Raw genomic sequence first — 26,487 nt, forward strand, 5'->3', positions numbered from 1 at the left:
CTTGACCTTGGATGTACAGATTAATTTCCAGTACTGCTAAGTTGCAGAAATGGGTATCAAAGTTCAGGAAGACAGGTGGCTAGAAGTTGGTGGGACAAAGTATGATAAGAGGAAGCTTTACAGAGATGATGTAGAATAGTAATCTTGAGTCCTTGAATGATTCTTCTGTACCTATGGGGTAAAGGAATAAAGGGCCAGGAATAATTCAGTAGAACCTTCAAAAGGATATTGCCTTAGTAATGCAGGTAAAATTAGCCAGCTCCAAAAATTAGTTTGGACTCTTGAAAATTTCTTTAATGGATCAAACCAATCCCAAGTAACAATCTACATATCAGAACAAAGCTTAAAACTCTTTAAAGGGTACAATAAAATCTAGGATTAATACAAAATTCATGTCTCACATTCAGTAAGTTATTGGTTATACAAAGGACAGTAGACAGCAACTCATCCAAATGGAGAAATAAGGATCTCAATAAAGGCAAATACATGGGCAATTATAAAAACTAGTGTTTTTGTAATACTGGCTTTGTAACTAGTCTTCAGCATGATTTAAGAGACGGATAATACTTAAAGGAAAAGTTAGTCTAAAAACTAGTAGCATTGTAACGAAGTGAGGTGAATTTAAAAGAAATTAGTTTGAAGTTCTGGCCACACAATGCATAAAGATAGAATTTTGTGACCTCAGTAACCAAAAGGGGTAGGGATGGCTGTAAAGGAGCAGAGTTTTTGTATATTACTGAAATTAAGATAGTATAAATTCAAATTAGAGTGCTATAACTTTAGGATGTTTATCTCCACAAAGAAAAAACAAAATAATACATTAAAAAATGAATTTAAGCATTTCACTACAAAAAAAAAAAGACTAATTAAGGAAATGAAGGATGAAAAAACCTGTAAGGCCTGCAGAAAAGTGACAGAAGTCCCTTATCAATGATTAAAATGTAAACACTAAACTCTTAAAAGATATTGGCAGAATGGATACAAACTCATGATTCAACTATATACTTAAAAGAGACACTTGAGACCCAAAGACACACAAGATCCAAAGATCAAACTGAAAGTGAAAAAAGTCCACGTGAATAACAACTAGAAGAGCAGGAATGGCTCTACTAATATCAGACAATAGAATTCAAAAAGTTACAAGAAGTAGGACATAATACTAGTAAAAGGTTCAATATACCAAGTAGGTAAAATTATACACGTAATGACATTAAAATGAAGCAAAAACTGACAATTGAAGGGAAAAACAGACTTATATTTATACTATTAAGAACAGTAATAGTTGGAGACCAGTAAGTACCCCACTAATAAAAATAGGTAGAAAAGACAGAAGGAAGGAAATAGAGGACTTAACAAGCCAACTAGATTTAACAGACAGAATACAGTAACAGCATACACATCTTAACAGCACAGGGGACATTTTTCAGGATCATATATGTTAAGCCATAAATTAAGTCTCAATAGATTTTAAAGGTAGATAACATACAAAGTATCTTCTTTGACCATAGTGGGACAAGTTAGGAATAACAGAAGGTATATATATGGCCAACAGGTTCATGAAAAGGTGCTCATCACTCATCAGATAAATGCAAAAAGCACAACGAGGTCATCTCATACCTGTTAGAATGGCGATTACAAGAAAGATTAGAATGAGGATGTGGAGAAAAGGGAACACTTGTGCACTGATAGTAGGAATGTAAAATGGTACAGGTGTTGTTGCAAACAGTATAACAGTTCCTCAATTAAAAATAGAGTTACCATATTTCCCAGAAATTCAGTTTCTGGGTATATACTCATGATAAGGAAAATATTCAACATAGCCATCAAGGTCAGCAAACCGCTTTTTTCCTCCAGTTGGCAAAGCACTCTCAGCTCCCTCCTCCCCTCCTCCAGGATCCTCTTTTGCCCTGCGCATGCCAAAACGCCACGTATCAAAATAATATAAATTGCTCCCCTTGCTTGTGCTCAGGGCTCAGACCTTGGGAGATAACTCACCTCTGGCCCGTCAGTGTGAAATAAACCTCAACACTCCGAGACCTCCAAGTGCCACTTGGTTCTTCCGTCAGTGATCCAGTCCAGGTTTTCCAGTACTTTCCGTAACATTCAAAAGAGTTAAAGGGTTCTCAAAGATATATTTGCACATCAAATCCATGTTTGTAGTAGTAGCATTATTCACAATAGCTAAAACATTTGGAAGCAATCCAAGTGTCCACTGACAGATGAATGGATAAGCAAAACGTGGTGTATACGTACAATGAAATATTCAGCCTTAAAAAGGAAGGAATTTCTGACACATGGATCAACCTTGAGGACATTATGCTGAGTGAAATAAGCCAGTCACAAAAAAGACAATACTCTGTGATTCCACTTATATGAGGTACTTAGAGTATTCAAAATCAAAGAGCAAGTAGAATGCTGGTTGCCAGGGCTGGGAGGAGGGGAGGATAAGGAATTATTTTTTGTTTAATGGGTATGGAGTTTCAGTTTTATAGGAGGAAAAGGTCTGGAGATGGATGTGGTTAGTTGCACAGCAATGTGAATGTACTTAATATCTGTATACTTAAAGATGAACTATATACTTAGTTACATACTTAAAAACGATTAAGATGGTAAATTTTATGTATATTTTCTCACAAAAACAAATTGATAAAAAGCTGTCGTGGAAAGAAGCAGTAAACTATGACCCATAATGGAGAAAAATCAAGAGAAACACACCCATGAATGACAGAAATGGAATTATCAAAGATCTAAAAACAGCTTTTATAAATCTGCATATGCTCAAGGATGAAAAAGAAAATATGAACATGATGATGAAGAAATGGAAGATATAAAAGACTGATGTGAAATGTCTAGAAATTAATAACTCAGTATTCTGGATAGGATTAATAGAAGATTAGACATTGCTGAAGAAAAGGACAATAAACTGGAGGATATGATCTTAGAAACTACACAAAATAATGCACAGAAAGAAATTGAATCAATTTTGTAAATTTTTTTGTGTCCATCAACCTTGTTAAACTATTACTCCAATAATTTACCTTTGTCTTGTTAGGAGATCTATACAATTAAATCATATAAGTGTTGAGAGTCCCCCTACCTCCCCTTCTTTTCCAATCCTTATACCTTTCATTTCTTTTTCTTTCCTTTCCTTGCTAGCTAGGACTTAGAGTGTAATGTAGAATAGAAAATGATCACAGTAGGTGTGGTGGCGAACGTCCAAAGTAGCACCTACTAATTCCTACCTTCTGGTATTCATACTCTTGGGTGTCTTCCCATATGGTACGGGGGTTTATGATAGTATATGATCAATAGCATAGTGCAAAAGTGACAATATTTCACTTCGAAGATACGATTGAAACACTGAGGTTTCTGTCTTGGGCCTTCTGGCTTGCCCTCTCTCTTGAATTATTTGCATTGGGAGGAACAAGCTGCTATTGCGCTTTGTGCTCATCAGTCTTTTTCTAGGCATTCTGCACATTTCAGCTACTTCAGTAGCTTCTGTTTGTTCCTGAACCAATGATTTTATTTTGCACTTGTTCTGCAGAAGAACAACTGATGTTAATCTGAGATCATTTCCCTTATCCCAAGGTGCACCATAATATCTATATCCATCTATATATGTATGTTTATATTTAGTACAAATTTTAAGTGGTTTAAAACCACTTAACATATTTATATTATTATATATTTACTTGTAATATATATTTCATGTAATATTATATTATTTTTAAATATCTACTAATATTTTATTGGGCCATTCAATCCCAGGACATTAAGAATGTGGAAGAGGGGATCACGGGAAGATGGCAGCGTGAGTAGTTCAGAGGAAATCTCCTCCCCAAAACATATATATTTATGAAAATACAATAAATACAACTATTCCTAAAAGAGACACCAGTGGATGCAGTACAACAGCCAGGATACATTTACATCTGCGAGAACTCAGCATCACACGAAGGGGGTAAGATACAAGCCGTGGCCAGGTGGGACCTGAACGCTCCCCCACCCCAAAACCCAGTGGGAAGAAAGGAGTCGGAACGGGGAGGGAGTGAAAGCCCAGGACTGCTAAACAACCAGCTCTAGAAATCCGCACCTGGAACGCAGACACAACGTGCATGGGGTGCTGGATATTAGAGAAAACGGAAAAGCAAAACCTGTGGGCAGGTTCCTGCAACCAGCGCCCCTGAAACAAAAGAAAAGCAAGTGCTTTCTGCAAGTCTTAAAGAGACAGGGACCCCATAGCTGGATGAAGTTGTCGTGGCACACATAGCCAGCAGCTGGGAATCTCTGGGAAACTTAGATGCCATAAACCCCGGGAAGGCAGTGCAGCTCTGAAGCCCCTCACGGCACTAAACAGCCTGCCATACATTCCTCCAACTGGCGCGGACCCCGACACACTGGCCCAGTAGTGGGAGAGTGGCAGCGCATGTGGGGACGGCGGCGCCAGAAGGGACAGAGAGCAGATCCGTGCACCAACAGCACCAGAGTAGACCAGGAGAGGCTTGTGCGAGCCCAAAGCGGCACAACTGAAGAACCCAGGTGCAGCTCATGTGCACTGGTGGCAGGGGAGCCAGAGGAGCCTGGTAGAGGCCCGTGCGCACCTGCAGAGGAGCCAGAGGGAGCAGGCGCGCTCCCAGAAGCCAACCGGAATCCCAGCCCAAGGCACAGCCACCCGGGCCAGACCCAAAGGCTGCTACTGGTACAGAGCTGCCCAGCAGGGTTGCCGCTAGCACGGAGGAGCGCACCTGGGCCACTCCCTGCAGGGCTCCATGCTGCTCTGACAGACACCCCACCCACAGCAGCTAAGGAGACTAACACTGTGGCTGCTCCAGGAGTGCGGGTAACCTTCACAGGCAGCGGAGAAGGGCAAGGCATCCAGCAAGCAGGAAAGGACTTTCTTCTCCCAGCTGACACACCCACAACCTGCCTACAGCCACTGCTATCACCATGAAAAGGCAAAAAAATTTAGTCCAGTCCAAGATAGTTCAAACAACACCTGAGAAAGGATCTGCAGAGGCAGACCTAACCAGTCTCCCTGAAAAAGAATTCAAAATAAAAATCATAAACATGCTGACAGAGCTGCAGAGAAATACACAACAGTTAAGGGATGAAGTCTGGAGGGAGATTACAGACATCTGGAGGGAGATTACAGAAGTGAAACAAACTCTGGAAGGATTATAAGAAGAATGGATAAGATGCAAGAGGTCATTGATGGAATAGAAACCAGACAACAGGAATGCATAGAAGCTGACACAGAGAGAGATAAAAAGATCTCCAGGAATAAAACAATATTAAGAGACCTGTGTGACCAATCCAAAAGGAACAATATCCACATATAGGGGTACCAGAGGAAGAAGAGAGAGAAAAAGGAATAGAAAGTGTCTTTGAAGAAATAATTGCTGATAACTTCCCCAAACTAGGGGAGGAAATAGTTGCTCAGACTACAGACACACACAGAACTCCTGAGAGACCAAACCCAAAAAGAACAACACCAAGACACATAATAATTAAAATGGCAAAGATCAAGGACAAGGACAGAGTATGAAAGGCACCCAGAGAGAGAAAAAAGGTCACCTACAAAGGAAAATCCATCAGGCTATCATCAGACTTCGCAACAGAAACCTTACAGGCCAGAAGAGAATGGCATGATATATTCAATGCAATGAAACAGAAGGGCCTTGAACCAAGGATACTGTATCCAGCACGATTATCATTTAAATATGAAGGAGGGATTAAACAATTTCCAGACACGCAAAAGTTGAGGGAATTTGCCTCCTACAAACCACCTCTACAAGGTATCTTAGAGGGACGGCTCTAGATGGGAGCACTCCTAAAAAGAGCACAGAACAAAACACCCAACATATGAAGAATGGAGGAGGTGGAAAAAGAAGGGAAAGAAATAATCATCAAACTGTGTTTATAACTGCTCAATAAGCGAGTTAAGTCAGACAGTAAGGTAGTAAACAAGCTAACCTTGAACCTTTGGTAACCGTGAATCTAAAGCCGGCAATGGCAATAAGTACATATCTTTCAATAATCACCCTAAATGTAAATGGACTGAATGCACCAATCAAAAGACACAGAGTAATAGAATGGATAAAAAAGCAAGACCCATCTATATGCTGCTTACAAGAGACTCACCTCAAACCCAAAGACATGCACAGATTAAAAGTCAAGGGATGGAGAAAGATATTTCATGCAAACAACAGAGAGAAAAAAGCAGGTGTTGCAATACTAGTATCAGACAAAATAGACTTCAAAATAAAGAAAGTAAAAAGAGATAAAGAAGGACATTACATAATGAAAAAGGGCTCAGTCCAACAAGAGGATATAACCATTATAAACATAGATGCACCCAATACAGGCACACCAATATATGTGAAACAAATACTAACAGAATTAAAGGAGGAAATAGAATGCAATGCATTCATTTTGGGAGACTTTAACACACCACTCACTCCAAAGAACAGATTCACCAGACAGAAAATAAGTAAGGACACAGAGGCACTGAACAACACACTAGACCAGATGGACCTAATAGATATCTATAGAAGTCTACATCCAAAAGCAATGGGATACACATTCTTCTCAAGTGCACATGGAACATTCTCCAGAATAGACCACATACTAGGCCACAAAAAGAGCCTCAGTAAATTCCAAAAGACTGAAATCCTACCAACCAACTTTTCAGACCACAAAGGTATAAAACTAGAAGTAAATTGCACAAAGAAAGCAAAAAGGCTCAGAAACACATGGAGGCATAACAACATGCTCCTAAATAATCAATGGATCAACAACCAAATTAAAATGGAGATCCAGCAATATATGGAAACAAATGACAACAACAACACAAAGCCCCAACTTCTGTGGGATGCAGCAAAAGCAGTCTTAAGAGGAAAGCATATAGCAATCCAGGCATATTTAAAGAAGGAAGAACAATCCCAAATGAATAGTCTAATGTCACAATTATCAAAATTGGAAAAAGAAGAACAAATGAGGCCTAAGGTCAGCAGACAGAGGGACACAATAAAGATCAGAGAAGAAATAAATAAAATTGAGAAGAATAAAACAATAGAAAAAAATCAATGAAACCAAGAGCTGGTTCTTCAAGAAAATAAACAAAATAGTTAAGCCTCTAGCCAGATTTATTAAGAGAAAAAGTGAGTCAGCATATGTCAACAGAATCAGAAATGAGAAAGGAAAGATCACGACGGACCCCACAGAAATACAAAGAATTACTAGAGAATACTATGAAAACCTATATGCTAACAAGCTGGAAAACCTAGGAGAAATGGACAACTTCCTAGAAAAATACAACCTTCCAAGACTGACTCAGAAAGAAACAGAAAATCTAAACAGACCAATTACCAGCAACAAAATTGAATCGGTAATTAAAAAACTACCCAAGAACAAAACCCCCGGGCCAGATGGATTTACCTTGGAATTTTATCAGACATACAGAGAAGACATAACACCCATTCTCCTTAAAGTTTTCCACAAAATAGAAGAGGAGAGAATACTTCCAAACTGGTCTATGAAGCCAACATCAGCCTAATACCAAAAATAGGGAAAGACCCCACCAAAAAAGAAAACTACAGACCAATATCCCTGATGAACATAGATACAAAAATACTCAACAAAATATTAGCAAACTGAATTCAAAAATACATCAAGAGGATCATACACCATGACCAAGTGGGATTCATCCCAGGGATGCAAGGATGGTTCAACATTTGAAAATCCATCAAGATCATCCACCATATCAACAAAAAGAAGGACAAAAACCACATGATCATCTCCATAGATGCTGAAAAAGCATTTGACAAAATTCAACATCCGTTCATGATAAAAACTCAGCAAAATGGGCACAGAGGGCAAGTACCTCAACATAATAAAGGCCATATATGATAAACCCACAGCTGACATCATACTGAACAGTGAGAGGCTGAAAGCTTTTCCTCTGAGATCGGGAACAAGACAGGGATGCCCACTCTCCCCACTGTTATTCAACGTGGTACTGGAGGTCCTAGCCACAGCAACCAGACAAAACAAAGAAATACAAGGAATCCAGATTGGTAAAGAAGAAGTCAAACTGTCACTATTTGCAGATGACATGATATTGTACATAAAAAACCCTAAAGACTCCACTCCAAAACTATTAGAACTAATATTGGAATTCAGCAAAGTTGCAGGATACAAAATTAACACACATAAATCTGTAGCTTTCCTATACACTAAGAATGAATTAATAGAAAGAGAAATCAGGAAAAGAATTCCATTCACAGTAGCATCAAAAAGAATAAAATACCTAGGAATAAACCTAACCAAGGAAGTGAAAGACCTATACCCTGAAAACTATAAGACACTCTTAAGAGAAATTAAAGAGGTCACTAACAAATGGAAACTCATCCCATGCTCCTGGCTAGGAAGAATTAATATCGTCAAAATGGCCACCCTGCCCAAAGCAATATACAGATTCGATGCAATCCCTATCAAATTACCAACAGCATTCTTCAATGAACTGGAACAAATAGTTCAACAATTCATATGGAACCATCAAAGACCCCGAGTAGCCAATGCAATCCTGAGAAGGAAGAATAAAGTGGGGGGATCTCGCTCCCCAACTTCAAGCTCTACTACAAAGCCATAGTAATCAACACAATTTGTAACTGGCACAAGAACAGAGCCACAGACCAGTGGAACAGAATAGAGACTCCAGACATTAACCCAAACATATATGGCCAACTAATATATGATAAAGGAGTCATGGACATACAATGGAGAAATGACAGTCTCTTCAACAGATGGTGCTGGCAAAACTGGACAGCTACATGTAAGAGAATTAAACTGGATCACGGTCTAACCCCATACACAAAAGTAAACTCCAAATGGATCAAAGACCTGAGTGAAAGTCATGAAACCATAAAACTCTTAGAAAAAAACCTAGGCAAAAATCTTTTGGACATAAACATGAGCGACTTCTTCATGAACATATCTCCCTGGGCAAGGGAAACAAAGGCAAAAATGAACAAGTGGGACTATATCAAGCCAAAAAGCTTCTGTACAGCAAAGGACACCATCAATAGAACAAAAAGGTATCCTACAGTACGGGAGAACATATTCATAAATGACAGATCTGATAAAGGGTTGACATCGAAAATATATAAAGATCTCACGCACCTCAACAAAAAAAAGTGAACAATCCAATTAAAAAATGGGCAGAGGAGCTGAACAGACAGTTCTCTAAAGAAGAAATCTAGATGGCCAACAGGCACATGAAAAGATGCTCCACATCGCTAATTATCAGAGAAATGCAAATTAAAACCACGATGAGATATCACCTCACACCAGTAAGGATCACCATCATTGAAAAGACAAACAACAACAAATGTTAGTGAGGTTGTGAAGAAAGGGGAACCCTCCTACACTGCTGGTGGGAATGTAAATTAGTTCAACCATTGTGGAAAGCATTATGGAGGTTCCTCAGAATGCTCAAAATAGAAATATCATTTGAACCAGGAATTCCACTTCTAGGAATTTACCCTAAGAATGCAGCACTCCAGTTTGAAAAAGACAGATGCACCCCTATGTTTATCGCTGCACTATTTACAATAGCTAAGATATGGAAGCAACCTAAACGTCCATCAGTAGATGAATGGATAAAGAAGATGTGGTACATATACACATTGGAATATTACTCAGCCATAAGAAAAAAACAGATCCTAGCATTCTCAACAACATGGATGGAGCTAGAGGGTATGCTCATTGAAATAAGCCAGGCAGAGAAAGACAAGTACCAAATGATTTCACTCATCTGTGGAGTATAAGAACAAAGGAAAACTGAAGGAACAAAACAGCAGCAAAATCACAGAACTCAAGAATGGACTAATAGTTACCAAAGGGAAAGGGACTGGGGAGGATGGGAGGGAAGAGAGCGATAAGGGCGGGGAAAAAGAAAGAGGGCATTACGATTAGCATGTATAGTGTGTGTGGGGTACGGGGAGGGCTGTGCAACATAGAGAAGACAAGTAGTGATTTTACAGCATCTTACCACGCAGATGGACAGTGACTATGAAGGAGTATGTGGGGGGGACTTGGTGAAGGGGGGAGCCTAGTAAACATAATGTTCTTCATGTAATTGTAGAATAATGATACCAAAATAAAAAAAATAAAAAAAAAAAGAATGTGGAAGAAAGAAGTGGGACAGTAAAAGGTAGAAAACAAATACAAGATATGAATTACTGAGCTGGCCGTAGCTTTAAAGAAAATAAAGGTTGTTTTTTTTGTCCAATCTCCATTGAATCATCCTGTCATCGAAGACTCCATCAGGTAAAGGAAGGGAAAGAAATTTGTTTGCCTGTTTCCTCTCTTTCTCATTGGTCAAAGCTTGTTCCAGAGGGCTGATCCTTGCGCACGGCCTGCAGTCAACTGCTAGAGAAGCCAAATCTTGGCTAACTGGTTCAGTGCTTCGTCTGAGTTGGGAAGTGGTATAAGCACCCAGAGGCTCTACTGGTGTAGTCAGCATTGCTTTAGTGAGAGAGGTGCAGACTCTGGTACTGCAGCCGTGGACAAGGGGGCAGGAAAGTAAGGGGAACTGAGGAATAGTATCCTAGAGAAGAATCAGATCTGTGGTTCTCCAATCTGTAATACAGTGGAATCACCTAAAGCATTTTGGAAGCTATACTGATAACCAATGTTAAAATTATTTCTGCATTAAAAAATGACTAACAGCTATGATTTGAAAACCACTTAAATGTTCCTTAATATATTATTACAAATCAATGCATAATTATGTAATGTGTCCTATATTAATATATTAATAAAATGTGATTGACATTTAATATATATTTAAGTGGTTTCTAGGCAGTTTAATATTAATGTTGATATATTTCATTCATAGTTTACATATATATATATGCTTGTTATACATATTTTATAATTTCTGTCATGAATCCTTCTGTAATCCATGACTTGTTTTTTAGAAGTATTTTAAAGTTTCCAAACTGGAAAGGCTTTTCTAGTTATTTTTCTTTTATTAATGTCTAACTATTGCATTAAGTGATTAGAGGATTGTGACTGTATGATATTAATCCATAGTAGCTTTATGGCATGCCACTATAGTTACTTTTCATAATGTTCCATGTGTTCCTAAAATTATATATACTCTCCAATTGTTTTATATACATATGCTTACATATGTATATATACACATTAGCTATGTTCATCTGATATATATTATCTAGTAATTAAATGTGCTGTTCAAATCTTCTGTACCTCTTCATATGTACACAAATATATACAGGGCAGCTCATAGCTGCCTTGTACTCACAATAGAAAACGTGGGAGCCATATAGTGGAGTTGTTTATATCTCCCTTAAAGAAAGGATCTGCTCTAAGGAATGCAGTCAGTAGATGCAGCAGTGTTCTGGCGCCTGCTAGTTCTGCCTTGAGAGAGTTGATTGTAACATTTTCAGGATATTTGCAAACTGGTTGTTAAACACAGCCCATTATAAAAATTAAGTTTTGCTAAATTACAATTAAATAAGCTGTGTTCAAAACAAAGAAAATTTCTCAAAACTCTTCACTTCTTCTATACCACATTTTTCTTCTACATATGCTCTTGAGTTTATTTGCATTTACTGTATCTGTATAGTGGAAACCTATACAATGGTGTGCTACTGGACATCTTTTCCCAGTGTTCAGTGTTCAGTGTTCAGTGTTCAGTTTTGTCACAGTGATAGGTTGAAATTGGCCTTGGTGAGAGTACTGACACCATGGAAATCAGCAAATGATACAAATTGGACTTTTAAATTTAAGTGATGGGGAAAATGTTAATAATGCAGAAAAAACTTAAAAGTGTGTGTTGACTGTAGCCATACATTGTGAATAGCATACAGAATTAAAGATAATTCCTACAGTATTAGAAAAGTATTTCAGTAAAGATGTTGCGCACAACATTGACAAGTAAAATTCTGACATACATCTTGGTTGTTTCACTTTCATCTTACCCACTGATATGAACAAAAACATCAACCAACATTCATATTGGAACTACATTGTTAACTGATTGTAACCATAGGTTGGCTAGACACAAGAGTATGGCGAGATCCAATGAAAGTACTCTGAGAGAATCAATTTCTTATGAGGAATTTACAGTAAAGAGTATATTTTACTATATATGTAGTGTTCTACAATCCTTTATATCACGAAAATTTATAACAAGCATAATCACACACACACACATTTTCCCTTGAGTGCTGGGCACTAACCATTTACCAGCATACCACTGGCTGACAGCCTGCAGCCACAGCACTTTAAGATTCTTCAGTGTTCCATCTGAAAACATGCTCTTCTGGGATCTCTAGCCAGTGGTTGAAATGGCAGAACTAGAAGGGTCTGGCCATTTCCACCCATTAAGACCTCCTCTATGAACAATCGTGCTCTTTTTAGCTGGCTGAGACTTTTTCAGAGCTGCACTGCATTTTCAACCTCCTCCTAGATGACTTTTCTGCCATCCCTCTTTCCTTTCTAAGGTGTCACTGTATCTTGGCCTGAAGAATTTTCTACTCCTCTCTTTTTATCTTTCACAGGAATTTCCCCCAGTAAATTTCTTGAATGCCTAACTCCTTCTTGGTGTCTGCTTCCCGAGGGACCCAAACTACCAGCCAAAAATGGAAACAACCAGATGACCATCAACAGGTAAATGGATAAACTTAAGAAAGTGATAAAGATAATGTTGATACTGCAGATTAAATTTAAGAGTATGCCTTGTCTATAACTGTTACATTATGAAAAGCACAAAGAAATCAGGAAAATTCTTCCAGTATTGGAAAACTATCATCAATTTTAGCAAAGAATATTATTCAGCAATGAAAAAGAAACAGAGCACTCATACCTACAACATGGGTAAATATATATATATATATATATATATGGAACAGCATACTGAGCCCAGAAGCTGAGCACAAAAAAAGAGTCCATATTGTGATTCTATTTATATGAAGTTCTAGAACAGCCAAGGGGATGGAAAGAGGAGCAGACTGGGAGGGGCAGAAGGGATATTTCTGGGATGATGGAAGTGTTCTATATCTTATTAGGGGCATGTTTTATGTTTTATGATGGTATTCATTTGTCAAAACTCATCCAACTATACATTTAAGATTAATTCATTTCACTCTATATGTCACATTTCAGTACAAAAGTGCAAAAAAATTCTTCCTATGAAGATGTAAGATTTGTAATTTTCTTGTAGATCTGTCCATTTCTATTCTATATACTTTAAGACTATGTTATTGGATTTCTGAATATTTAGAATATTGCTGGTGAATGAAAGCTTTTCTGTTCTCCAACATACACACACATGTGAGTCCATACACAAATTACCATGTCCTCCACACTAATTCCCTCTAAAATATCCTATTCTAATTTTATTCTTGCCTAAATCTTCCATTTGCAGTGCTTCAACATGTAGAACTCTCTTACTGTTTTGGGGTCGGGCTTACACCAAATCCCAAAGAGACACATGAAGCCACAGAATCAGCTACATGTGACTGACTGGAAATCCCTACTCTGGTCACTTGGGGTGTCCATACCTTAGGGGCTTCCAGTTCTGGCTTCTGCTCAGAATTGAACCAGTGTCTGTTCTAGTGTGCAAAGCAAAACTCAGCCAAAACAAAGAGCAGCCTGAAGGAGGTGGGGAGTGGGGAATTTTCCAAGTGTTCACACTCCAGACCTGCAAACAAGAAGGCTTGGTAAAACCTCAGTTTTATGTAAAACCTAAGTTTATGGTGGCATAGCTGGTTGTAGGGCCCAGGGGTGGAAGAGAGTGAAGCATAGGGAGCGGGAGGGTGCGAGAGCCTCAGTCTGAGAAAGGCGATTAGGTAGTAGGTGACTGAGACAGTACTACACCTATTTTAAGGCTACACCTCCCATACAGTCACGTGATGTAGAGGAAAGGCGCCGTTTGCAGCGCCCAGATCCCTAGAGGGAAATGTTACTGCTCGCACCCTCCAACCATACCACTATTAAGTTGATGAACCCAAGCAGCAAAAACCTGGTTTATACACCTGCACTGTCACTCTCTGGTGGGTGGTCAAGGGTCCACTTAACTCTGGGCTTTTATTGGTCAGGCCAAGAAAAACGCGAGTGTGGTAACAAGCAGCCTCCTTCGGATTGGTCAATTTCTGCTAGGTCTCAAGTCAATCAGACTAGACTGTATGCACTCCCCATTCTCTCTCGGGGTAGACATGTTAGGTAGCGGGATGCAACCTTGCTAGTGTTCTGAGGCCGCCACACAATAACATGCCCTTCTTTCGTCTGCCGCTGCCGCCTCCTCCTAACATGTTATTTCAACGAATGCAATGTGCTCTTTTCCCCCTACAAAACGAGTTGTTTCATTATATGAGAGGTCTGCGTTTAAGCAGCACGAAGCTGGGAAAGCGGTGCCCGGTTCCGCCTGCCAACCTTCTAAACCAGCGAATACTCAACACTGACTCCCAGTGTCTAGAAGCCTGTCTCAGATCATCCGCAGCGTGAGCGGATTTTGAGTGACTTTTGGCCCTCGCGGCCCCTGTAGCGTCCCTAGTTACTGGGCTCTTAGTACCCGCCCGCCCCAAGAAAGGAGCCGCCGGGTAGATTAAGGCCGCGCGAGCTTCCCCGCCCTGGGCCAGCGCGGGCGCTCAGGCCTCCGCGGCGCGGTGATGGCCGCCTCGCACCGAGCGGCGAAGCTGGCGGCCTCCTGTCTCCAAATCCCGATAAATCCCAGCACTGGAGTGCGGGTCGCCCAGTGCGAACGCGAAGACCCATTGGAGGCTCTGGCGGCTGCGGCAGCGACAGCGGCCTTGGAAGAAGAGGAGGAGGAGGAGCCGGAAGAGGAAGAGGAGCGGGGGGCGCTGTGGTCCGCGCGGGCGCGGGTAATGCGGGGGCGGGACGTGGGCTGTGGCTGGGCGTCGCCGGGGCGCCCCCGGGGCTGGTGCGCGTCCCTGCCGGGCGGAGGACCCTGCTTGACTACGCGGCGCCTTGTCCCGATCATCCGCGCCTGGTAATCGGGCGCACCACCTTCTCTCTGCCCTCACGAAAAATACTCAAAACGTAGGCGTTGAAGTATTTTATTTTCACCAAAGAAATTTCTTGGAGGGCATTTACTTCATTTCTAGAGAGTGCAAATTACAGACCTTACTGCTTTTGCCCTAGCATCTGTTGGAAATACTTTTCTTTTTTCCCTGGGGAAAACGGATCCACCTTATCGTGGATAAGCGATAAAACTCAGGTGAATCAGCTGTGCAGCCGGTGTGTTTAGTTGTCACCTTAGGGTTATTTTGATGCCCTAAGTGCATCTTAGTACATATGAGGTGGTGTTTAAAACAATGAAAAGGGTCGTTGGTAGATCATACACAGGTATAGTTAGGCATCTTTGAGAGGCAAATCACTAAAGTTCCAGTGTTTCCTAAACGGCTGTTCAAGGTAGGGTGAGACAGCATTTTCACTTATTTTCAGTGTCAGATGTGTTTTACCCACCCACCAGGTAGAGGTGGAGTCTGCCATCTGCTGTATTCTAAAAATGAGAACTTTGAACTAATACCCTGCAGATACAAACCTCATTACCCCTACTTAAAGATTCTTAATACCAAATGTCCAAACCTTCTCAGATTCGAAGTATTATGATCTAGGGTTAATAGAAATCACTGGATAGTTTGAAACCTTAATCTCTTTAATCTGCACTAAACCTGTTAATGAGAAAATCTGTAGCAACACCTTTTATGGAAAATACTAGAGGTTAGCCAGAGTAAAGCAGATTGAGAACCTGTACATGAACCAGGGTCAGAGTCCTAGGAATAGTTTCATTCCTGATAAAGCTTTCCTGCAACACAAGTTTCAGTAGCCCACAAAGGAGGCAAAGTGATGGAGGAAAAAGATTTGAATGAAGGAAAAGGATTTGAATCCAGATGAGGATACATTCTCTGCCATTTGCTAGATGATATTAAAATGTAACTTCCTTTAATCGCAGTTTCTTTATCTGTAAAAGAGCTGTAATAACTGTCTCTTTTTCTTGTCTCACTGGGATGTTTTGAGAACCAAAAAGAACAGTTTGTGTAAATTAGTAATAACACCTGCCAGTGGGACTCTTCATTTGAACAGTGCCTAAAGATTCAGTTCTGCTTTGACTTGCTCTGGTAGAGGAATCAATTATTTCTGTAATTATAAGTGTACTCCTGTTAAGGTACAAATTTGTATTAGAAACTTACTACTTTAGTAGAGATTAGTTTCTTTAATAAGCTAGTTTCAGAGGGACAAGATCCTACTGGAAAAAAAAAAGGAAGCTGAAGCTTCTGGGTTTGATGCTGTTCTGAGATCACCACACTTGAAGGATGGGAAAGCACACCTGGATAAGCTGCCACAGTAGGCCTGGGACCCCATGGACGCGGAAGGGAGGAAGCACTGAAAAGGCAGGAGAACGAGAGCAGGAGCCAAGCTTTGCTTTCTTCACAGTTTGGCTTGGGTCTCCATCTTGATTTTTAAAGGTTAATTTGAAGTCTCAACTTTGTCATCTATAAAATGTAGTAAACTCGGGTACTATACCCACCACACAAGATTGATTAGAAAATCAACTGTCACAGTAGGACCCTTTCAGTCCTTTGGCTTGCCCCCCACCTCCACCCCGGGCCCAGGACTCTGTACCCATATAGGGCACTGAGGCATGTTCCTTGAATCTAACCTCAGCTGCAGATAGCAGTTCATAGGCCTTGTTATGTTGTTGATGACAACAGGGGAAAGAAATATTCTGTAATTCACAGTTGAAATTTCACTGAAATTCCTAGTGGGGTGATTTTCTCTGTTCAAACATTGAACATTTATTAAGTGCTAGTCAGTGACTGTTCAGTGGTGAGTGAAGTAGGCATGCTCACATTATCACAGAGCTTCCAGTCTAGTGGGGAAGTTAGTAAAAAAATGAATAAATGATTATAAGACAAGAAATGTTGGGAAATAAATAAACAGGCAACTATAATTAAAAAAGAAGTAGGAGGGGACCTACTTAAATGAATTAACATCTAAGTTGATGTCTGATAGATGAGATAGAGGAGCCATTTACAGAGTGGGGGTGGGAGAAGCATTTGAGGCAGAGGGAACAGTGTATGCAGAGGCCCTAAGATAGGAAGAGGAAGAGCTTTGTGTGATGAAGGATCTGAAAGAAAGCCAGTCGGACTAGAAGAGAGAGAAAGAGAGGGAGAGGGGAGGAGATGAGGTTGGAACGTTAAGCAGGGCCTGATCATTCAGGGCCTTACAGACCAAGGTAAGGTGTTTCACATTTATTGTACGTGCAGTGGGAGGTCCTGGAAGACTTTTAAGAGATGTGACATATAACTGTTTACATTTTTTTAAATTAATTTTTTTATTTTGGTGTCATTAATCTACAATTACATGAAGAACATTATGTTTACTAGGCTCCCCCCTTCACCAAGTCCCCGCCACATACCCCTTCACAGTCACTGTCCATCTGCGTAGTAAGATGCTATAAAATCAATACTTGTCTGCTCTGTGTTGCACAGCCCTCCCCATGCCCCCCCACCGACTATACATGTTAATCGTAATGCCTCCTTTCTTTTTCCCCACCCTTGTCCCTCCCTTCCCACCCATCCTGCCCAGTCCCTTTCCCTTTGGTAACTATTAGTCCATTCGTGGGTTCTGTGATTCTGCTGCTGTTTTGTTCCTTCAGTTTTCCTTTGTTCTTATACTCCACATATGAGTGAAATCATTTGGTACTTGTCTTTCTCTGCCTGGCTTATTTCACTGAGCATTAATACCCTCTAGCTCCATCCATGTTGTTGAGAATGGTAGGATCTGTTTTTTTCTTATGGCTGAGTAATATTCCATGGTATTATATATGTACCACATCTTTATCCATTCATCTACTGATGGACGTTTAGGTTGCTTCCATATTTTAGCTATTGTAAATAGTGCAGCGATAAACATAGGGGTGCATCTGTCATTTTCAAACTGGAGGGCTGCATTCTTAGGGTAAATTCCTAGAAGTGGAATTCCTGGGTCAAATGGTACTGTTTACATTTTTACAAAATGACTGTGATGGCTTTGTGGAGAATGATTGAAGGGCTTGACAAAGCAGAAGTAAGGAAAACGGTTTGCAGGGCACTGGAGTAGTTCAGAAGCCAGAGGGGTGGCTTGGGCCTAGAGTCCAGGGGATACATGGGTACGGGCAAGAAGTGGATCAATTTCTCTAGAATTGATAGAAATCACTGTTAGATTGGGTGTGTGGTAAAGGAAGAGGAAGAAATCAAGAAAACTTGTTACTAGGTCTCTGGTTTGCATGGAAGGTAATGCCATTTACTAAATTGTGGATAACTTGGGGAGAAATAGGTTTAGAGGCTGAGTGGGGATCAAGGTTTCAGTTTTGAACATGGTAAATTTGAGGTGCCTGTGAAATTACCAAGTGGAAATGTGTAGGAAGCAGCTGGGCCTATGAAACTAGTCCTGTGGGGTCTGGGCTGGAGATTTCTATCCTGGAGTTTTCAGCATTTTTAAAACAATGGGCATGGATGAAGTCACTTCCATGTGAAGGGAGAGAGTACAGAGAAAGAAGAGAAGGGGCCTAGTATAGAACTCTTAAAAACTTTAACATGTAGGTGGAGAAAAAGGGGCAAAAGAGATTAAGGACCAGCTACAGTGGTAAAAGGGTTTTCACAAGAGTGTGAAAGTTCCCCATTCACTGATTTTAATGATGAGGGAAAAGGTCAGATGCTGCTTAGAGAAGGGACATTTCATCCCTGAAGCAGGAGGGAAGGAGAAAAGCAGACAGTTTTGTAGATGGGAAGAGGGAACTTCCTCTGATGGTTTATGTTTTCTTAAAGAAATAAGAGATATCTCCCAAGGGCAGTGGTGGGATGATGGTGGGAGCAGGTAGATGAGCAAGGGAAAGGTAAGCAGTATTGCTTGGGGAGTGTGAGGGCCAGAGGGGTTCCAGAGGAATAAGCGGTGGTGGGGTTGTGGGGTTGTCAGACAGAACAAGAATCCATTAGAGATTATTCAGTTAATTTAGTATTAATATTCATAAAATACTCTCTTTTCTTTTTAAATTGCATTTTAATTATGGAAGTAATACATGAACACATTCTCTTTTTAAAATTTCAAATGTTACAAATAAGGCTTAGGCCCTTTTAACACCTCCCCCAAAAAAGAAAATCTGAGTCCCTGTTCCCTCCCTATTGGTAGCCACTGTTTTGAAACATACGTATTATTCTTGACTTTTCCCTATCTCTTGTGGGTATATTTTAATATATGGTAACATTTTATATATACATACTGTTTTGAAACTTGCTTTTTTCTCCTATTATTTATTGGGGGTTTACCCATGTTAGTACATGTAGATCTGCCTCATTTGTTACAAAAAAATGTTTAATAAAAATTCCAGAATTGCAGATGATATGATACCAGGTAGACTATAACACAAATAATTATGAGTGGTGATTTCTAACGAAGCATCATGTGCTGGAAGGATCTAAATGGGTCAAACCAGTCTGGGGAAGATTATCCTCTAATCTAATGGCTGCACGTGCAACATTCTACAAAAAGCTGGACAATTAAAGGGAAAGGGTGCTATTTTAGTATTTTGGGAAATAATATCTTGGCCTGGGTTATTTGACCTACTAAATGTTTTCTTCTCTGTGGGGACAATGAAGATGATGTTAGAATTGAAGTCACTTATTAACCCTATTTATCTGTTTTAGGTAGAATACTGTGAGATTAGTTTATCTGAAAAGTTCAGGCCAGTGTTAACATTATTAACCAGAAATGGAATGGATCCTTGCAAACATCAGTGCCTAAGGATCATTTATGAGATCTGCCACATCTCTTGAGGCTACTCATCCTTCTTTATCTTTTTCAAACAGTTTTTCCATCCATGTTGTTGCAAATGGTAGGCTTTGTTTTCTTCTTATGGCTGAATAATATTCCATTGTGTGTATGTACCACATCTTCTTTATCCATTCATCTGTGATGGACACTTAGGTTGCTTCCATATCTTGGCTATTGTAAATAGTGCAGTGATAAACATAGGAGTGCATATGTATTTTTGAATCAGGGATTTTGTTTTCTTTGGGTAAATTCCTAGGAGTAGAATTATTGGGTCAAATGGTATTCCTATTTATAATTTTTTGAGGAACCTCTGTATTGCTTTCCACAACAGTTGAACCAATTTACATTCCCACCTACAGTGTAGGAGGGTTCCACTTTCTCCACATCCTTGCCAGCATTTGTTGTTGCTTGTCTTTTGGATGCTGGCCATCCTAACTGGTGTGAAGTGATATCTCATTGTGGTTCTAATTTGCATTTCCTTGATTATTAGTGATGTGGAGCATCTTTTCATGTGTCTGTTGGCCATCTGAATTTCTTCTTTGAAGAAGTGTCTGTTCAGATCCTCTGCCCACTTTTTTATCCAGTTATTTGCTTTTGGGGTGTTGAGGCGTGTGAGTTCTTTATATATTTTGGATGTTAACCCTTTATCAGATATGTCATATATTAATATATTCTCCCATACTGTAGGATGTCTTTTTGTTCTGCTGATGGTTTTTTTAATGTATTTTTAAATTTGGTTCGCTAATATTTTTGCTGAGGATTTTGCATCTATGTTCATCAGGGATGTTAGGCTGTAATTTTCTTTTTTTGTGGTGTTTTTGCCTGGTTTTGGTATTAAAGTGATGTTGGCTTTGAAGAATGAGTTAGGCAGTATTCCCTCCTCTTATACTTTTTGGAAAACCTTAAGGAGGGTGGGTACTAAGTCTTCACTAAATGTTTGATAAAATTCAGTGGTGATACCATCTGGTCCAGGAGTTTGGTTCTTAGGTAGTTTTTTATTTATTCAGTTTTATTGCTGGTAATTGGTCTGTACAGATTTTCTGTTTCTTCCTGTATCACTCTTGGAAGATTGTATTTTTCTAGAAAGTTGTCCATTTCTTCTAGGTTATCCAATTTGTTAGCATATAATTTTTCACAGTATTCCCTCATGATTCTTTGTATTTCTGTGGTGTCTGTAGTGATTTTTCCTTTCTCATTTATGATTCTGTTTATGTGTGTACACACTCTTTTTTTTTTTGATAAGTCTGGCTAGGGTTTATGTATTTTATTTTCTCGAAGAACCAGCTCCTGGTTTTGTTGATTATTTCTGTTGTTTTATTCTTCTCAGTTTTATTTATTTATGCTCTTTATTATGTCCCTCATTCTATTGACTTTGGGCCTCATTTGTTCTTTTTCTAGTTTCATTAATTGTGAGTATAGACTGTTCATTTGGGATTGTTTTTCTTTCTTGAGGTAAGCCTGTATTGCAGTATACTTCCCTCTTAGCACAGCCTTCACTGAGGCCCACAGATTTTGTGGTGTGTGTTATTGTTTTCATTGGTCCACATATATTGCTTGATCTCTGTTTTTATTAGGTTATTGATCCATTGATTATTTAGTAGTATGTTGTTAAGCCTCCTGTGTTTGTGAGCTTTTTTGTTTTCTTTGCATAATTTATTTCTAGTTTACTACTGTTATGGAAAATACTGAAAAAAAGCCTGGACTGGATCACCAACGGAAAAACCAAGCAGCACTGGGAGGTCTTGGAGTGTTGAGGCTTTATTTCACACCAGTGGGCTCAGAGGGGAGTAATCTCCCAAAAAGTCTGAGCCCTGAACAGAGGAAAAGGGAGCAATTTATATCTTTCTGCTTCCTTATCTGTAACATTCCTACGTGCACAGCAAGGGAGCAGGCAAGGGGGAGGGAATTTAGGGAGTGAACCTTGGGAACCAGTGCTCGGCAGAGCGGGAAACCGAGGGAGTGTTTTTTTGTGTGTGTGTTGAGGAGTGGGGCAAGGCGGAGGGGAGCCACCTCGTAAATTTCTGTAGTGTTGTTTGTGTTGAAGAGGGGGCGCTGAGAGAGAGTGGAGTCACCCGCTAGATTGCTGTCCTTGTAAATCTTCCCTGTCACTACCTTTGTGGTCTGAGAAGCTAGTTGGTACAATTTCAATCCTTCTGAATTTACTGAGGCTCTATTTGTGGCTTAATATGTTATCTATTCTGGAAAATGTTCCATGTGCACTTGAGAAAGATCTATATCCTGCTGCTTTTGGATGTAGAGTTCTGTAGATAGATGTCTGTTAGATCCATCTATTCTAATATGTTGTTCAGTCCCTCTGTCTCCTTACATATGTTCTGTCTGGTTGATCTGTCTATCGATACGAGTGGTATGTTGAAGTCTCCTAAAATGAATGCATTGCATTCTATTTCCCCCTTTAATTCTGATACTATTTGTTTCACATATGTAGGTGCTCATATGTTGGGTGCATAGATATTTATATTGGTTATATCCTCTTGTTGGACTGACCCCTTTATCATTATGTAATTCCTTCTTTGTCTCTTGTTACTTTCATTACTTGAAGTCTATTTTGTCTGATACAAGTACTGCAACTCCTGCTTTTTTCTCCCTCTATATGCATGGAAAATCTTTTTCCATTCCTTCACTTTTAGTCTGTGTATGTCTTTGTGTTTGAAGTGAGTCTCTTGTAGGCAGCATATAGATGGGTCTTGTTTTTTTATCCATTCTGGTACCCTGTGTATTTTGATTGGTGCATTCAGTCCATTTACATTTAGGATGATTAACGATAGATACATACTTACTGCCATTGTAGGCTTTAGATTCATGGTTACCAAAGGATCAAGGGCAGCTTCTTTTTTTTTAGAAAAAAATTTAAAGACATTATACTGAACATACTTAAAGCATACTTTTTTGTAAGTTGACATAAGTATACACTCATGAAACCATCATCACAACCTAGATAATGAATATATCCATCACCCCAAAAAACTTTCTCATGAAGGGCAGCTTCTTTACTAACAGTCTGACTTATCTCACTTAGTACACTATTTCAAACACAGTGTAAAGGTTCTTTTTTTGCCCCCTTCTTTTTCTTCCTCCTCCACTCTTTATGTATTAGGTGTCATACTCTGTACTCTTTGTGTATCCCTTTAATGACTTTATAGGTAGCTGATTTAATTTTGCATTTGCTTATTTTCTCTTGTGACAGCTATTTAGCCATAGGAGCCCTTCAATCTAGAGCAGTCCCTCCAAAATACTCTGTAGAGACAGTTTATGGGAGGTATATTCCCTCAAATTTTGCTTATCTGTAAATTGTTTAGTCCCTGCTTCAAATTTAAATGATAATCTTGCCAGATAGAGTGTTCTTGGTTCACAGCCCTTCTGTTTCATTGCATTAACTATATCATGCTACTCTCTTCTGGTCTCTAAGGTTTCTGCTGAGATGTCTGATGACAGCCTGATGGGTTTTCCTTTGTATGTGATCATATTTCTCTCTCTGGCTGCTCATAATACTCTGTCCTTATCCTTGATCTTCATTATTTTAATTATTGTATGTCTTGTTGTTGTCTTCCTTGTGCCCCTTGTATTGGGAGATCTGTGCACTTCCATAGCCTGAGAGAATATTTCCTTCCTCAGATTGGGGAAATTTTCAGCAATTATTTCTTCAAAGAGACTTTCTGTCTCTTTTTCTCTCTCTTCTTCTTCTGGTACCCCTATAATGCCAATATTGTTCCATTTAGATTGGTCACATAGTTCTCCTATTCTCTCATTCCTAGAGATCCTTTTTTTTCTCTCTGCCTGAGCTTCTTTGTATTCCTGTACTCTAATTTCTATTCCATTTACCATCTCCTCTACCACATCTAATCTACTTTTAAATCCCTCCATTGTATGTTTCATTTAAGATACTGTATTTTTCAAAGTTTCTCTTTCTTGAAGTCCCCCTGAGATCTTGAATATTTTTCTGCAGCTCTGTCAGCATGTTTATGATTTTTATTTTGAAATATTTATCAAGAAGATTGGTGATTTCGTTTTCATTTTGTCCTCTTTCTGGTGTTTGAGGGATTTTAGTTTGTACCAGATTCTTTTGCTGTTTCATATTTCTAATGATTACTATGGAATAATAACTTTGTGTAGGTGGCGCCTTCTAGTGCCCAGAATCTCGACTCTCTGGAGCTGCCCAGCACCTGGCGCGATGGCAGGGGTCACAGGTAAGCAGTGTCTGTGCCTGCTGGGAGGCAAGAGCTCTTTCTTGCTTCCTGGCTGCCTTGCATGTCTCCACTGCCAGGGCCAGTGGGCCAAGTGTGCAGGGAGGAGCTTCTGCAGCTGCCATAGGCAGGGCCACCCTCTAGTTGGTCTGTAACGATGGCCAGGGTAGCAGATTTGCGAACTGGTGCCTGCCAGGAGGAAGTGGCAGGCTGCATATCACAGTGGGGGGCCTCAGCACTGAATTGCCAGCCAGGGAGATGCATTGCCTGGAGCTCCTCAAAGTTCCCAACCTGCTGGGCTGAGTGTGCCAGGATGATTCTGTCCACCTGTCCTTTCTTCTGAGCAGCAAGCTCTGTGTAATCCTTGCCCCTTTAGTGCTCCCCTCACTATTAGGAAGTCTTTCAAAGTGCTCACCTTTCTTTTGTTCCAGAGCGAGTATCTGTTCTCCACAAGTGGCTGGAATCTCTGTCTCTCCATGTATTCTGCCTATGTTTTCTTTCCAATCCCACTAATCTCCAGAGCACCATGTAATGTGGGTTTGTGTTCCCAGAGCAGATCTCCAGAGGTGGGTGTTTAGCGTTCCTGGGCTTCTATTCCCTCCCCATTCCATTTCTCTTCCTCTTGCTAGTGAGCTGGTGTGGGAGGAGGGCTTGTGACCTGCCAGATTGTAGCTTTGCTACTTTACCCTCTTCCATAAGGTCTTCTCTTTTCCCCAGATGTAGGCCATCTGTTGCAGTCTTCTTTCCCGTTGCCCTTTCAGGATTAGTTGTCCTTGCTGTATTTTAATGTTATATGTGGTTTTGGTAGGAGGTTTCTGCCTCACTTCTCAAGCTGCCATCTTTTCTCCTCCCATGAGGATGCTTTAAACTCTAAAGTTACTTAACTGCCATCCAACTCTTTCATCTTTGAAAGGGCCATTAGGGGGCTGGAACCACTTGACCAGTGAGTGATCAGGAGCCAGTAGTAGGTATGGAATGGAAACCACCTCCTGCTTGCCCTAACCTCCCTTTCCAGGCTCCAATTCCCAAATTGCTTTATGCCATTTTTACTCTTCTCTTATCCTGCAACTGTGTAGGTTGAGCCTGGCTCTCCACCATGTCTCCAACCTCTACTCACTGCTTTTGCTAATGTCATTTCCTGTGTCTGGAGTGCCCTTTTCCTCTTTCCCCCTATATTTGCTCTAATCCTTCAGATTCTTTCATTCTTTGACTCAACTCAAATATCCCATCCTCCAGGAAGCCTTCCTTCCCTTCCAAACCACACAAAAGCTCCCTTCATTTGAATACCTTATCACTTGGTCTTTTTATCTTGCAATACCACTTTCTATTTCATCTTAGTCCCTCTTTCACTGCTTATTTAAATGTTGGTGTTTGCCAAAATTTCCATCCTCAGGTTATCTCTCATTACACCCACTCTCCCTAGGCAGCCTTGTCCACATCTGAGGCCCCACCTACCCCCTTCTGTGTGCACTGGTAGCTTCTGTATCTCCATCTCCAGTCCAGCCTTCTTATCAGGTCTTCAAAGATATTTTACGTGTTACCTGGACATTTGACTGCCTTACTGTCCCCTCAAACTCAGTGTGTCTAAGACAGACATTAAAAACACTCTGCTCTCCTGTATTTCCTATGCTGATGAATCGCAGCTTCATCGTCTACCCATAGAGCCAGTGCTCCAAACGGAAACATTTTCATTTTCTTGCCTACAATCCAGGGCATTATTGGGTTGATGATTCAGTCTCCTAAATCTCCCAAGGGAACCTCCTTTCTTTTGTCCCTGGTGCTGCTCCTGTAATACATCTAACTAGGACCTTTGCTTCCCTGATCTCTCCAACTTTGTCCTCATCCAATTTTATGTTTCCAGTCTGGCTCACCTATGGAAATTCTGCCTCTTCTTTTCTCCCAGGTCAGAATTAGGTATTCCTTCTGTGAGCTGTCATGGTGTCTGATATTGTGACATACATTGTCACTCATCACTAGAAGTAGCTCATGGGCAGGAACTGGGAGTTCTATCTCATTTAAAGTCTGTTATTGATTATATATATATATATATCCTCTCCTAAATTAGCTGGAAGTTCCTTGAAAGTGGAGGGTTTTTTTAAAATCTGATTTGTATCTTTCAGCAGCTAGCTGAATCAGGGTGTCTCTAAATATTTCATGAATAGGGAAATTAACAGAGTACTCACCTCACAGGTAAGAAGACAATGGTAAGGAGCACGTGCTGAAACAGCAGAAGGTATCAGGAAATCCTTTTATGACATACAGAAAGCAATCCTCTGAGTCATAGATTTGATGATAATAATTACTGCACACCAGTTCTCTTGAAGAAAACAATAGAGCTTATTTTCCTTCATTTGTTTTTTTTCTAGGTTACCCCAACTGGTACAACAGTGGCTGGCCTCTTGTACACTGTTTTTAGCCC

General features: G+C 40.1%; 1 protein-coding gene across 5 annotated transcripts in view; it reads left to right on the forward strand.

The window, feature by feature from the left end:
• Positions 1–14,244: 14,244 nt before the first annotated feature.
• The window catches only part of FAM161A (FAM161 centrosomal protein A), a 30,144-nt gene continuing 17,901 nt past the window's right edge, over positions 14,245–26,487 (forward strand). The window contains exon 1 of one of the 5 annotated variants that reach the window (XM_036996627.2): positions 14,245–14,912. In XM_036996627.2, the coding sequence (XP_036852522.1) occupies positions 14,700–14,912 (213 nt within the window). In that variant the 5' untranslated portion in view covers positions 14,245–14,699. Of the gene's footprint in view, positions 14,913–15,020; positions 15,041–24,013; positions 24,072–26,487 lie in introns of those variants that run through there. The other 4 variants (XM_036996628.2, XM_073212704.1, XM_073212711.1 and 1 more) reach the window with 4 other exon arrangements.

Source organism: Manis javanica, chromosome 1 (genome assembly GCF_040802235.1).
Source record: "Manis javanica isolate MJ-LG chromosome 1, MJ_LKY, whole genome shotgun sequence".
NCBI lineage: Eukaryota > Metazoa > Chordata > Mammalia > Pholidota > Manidae > Manis > Manis javanica.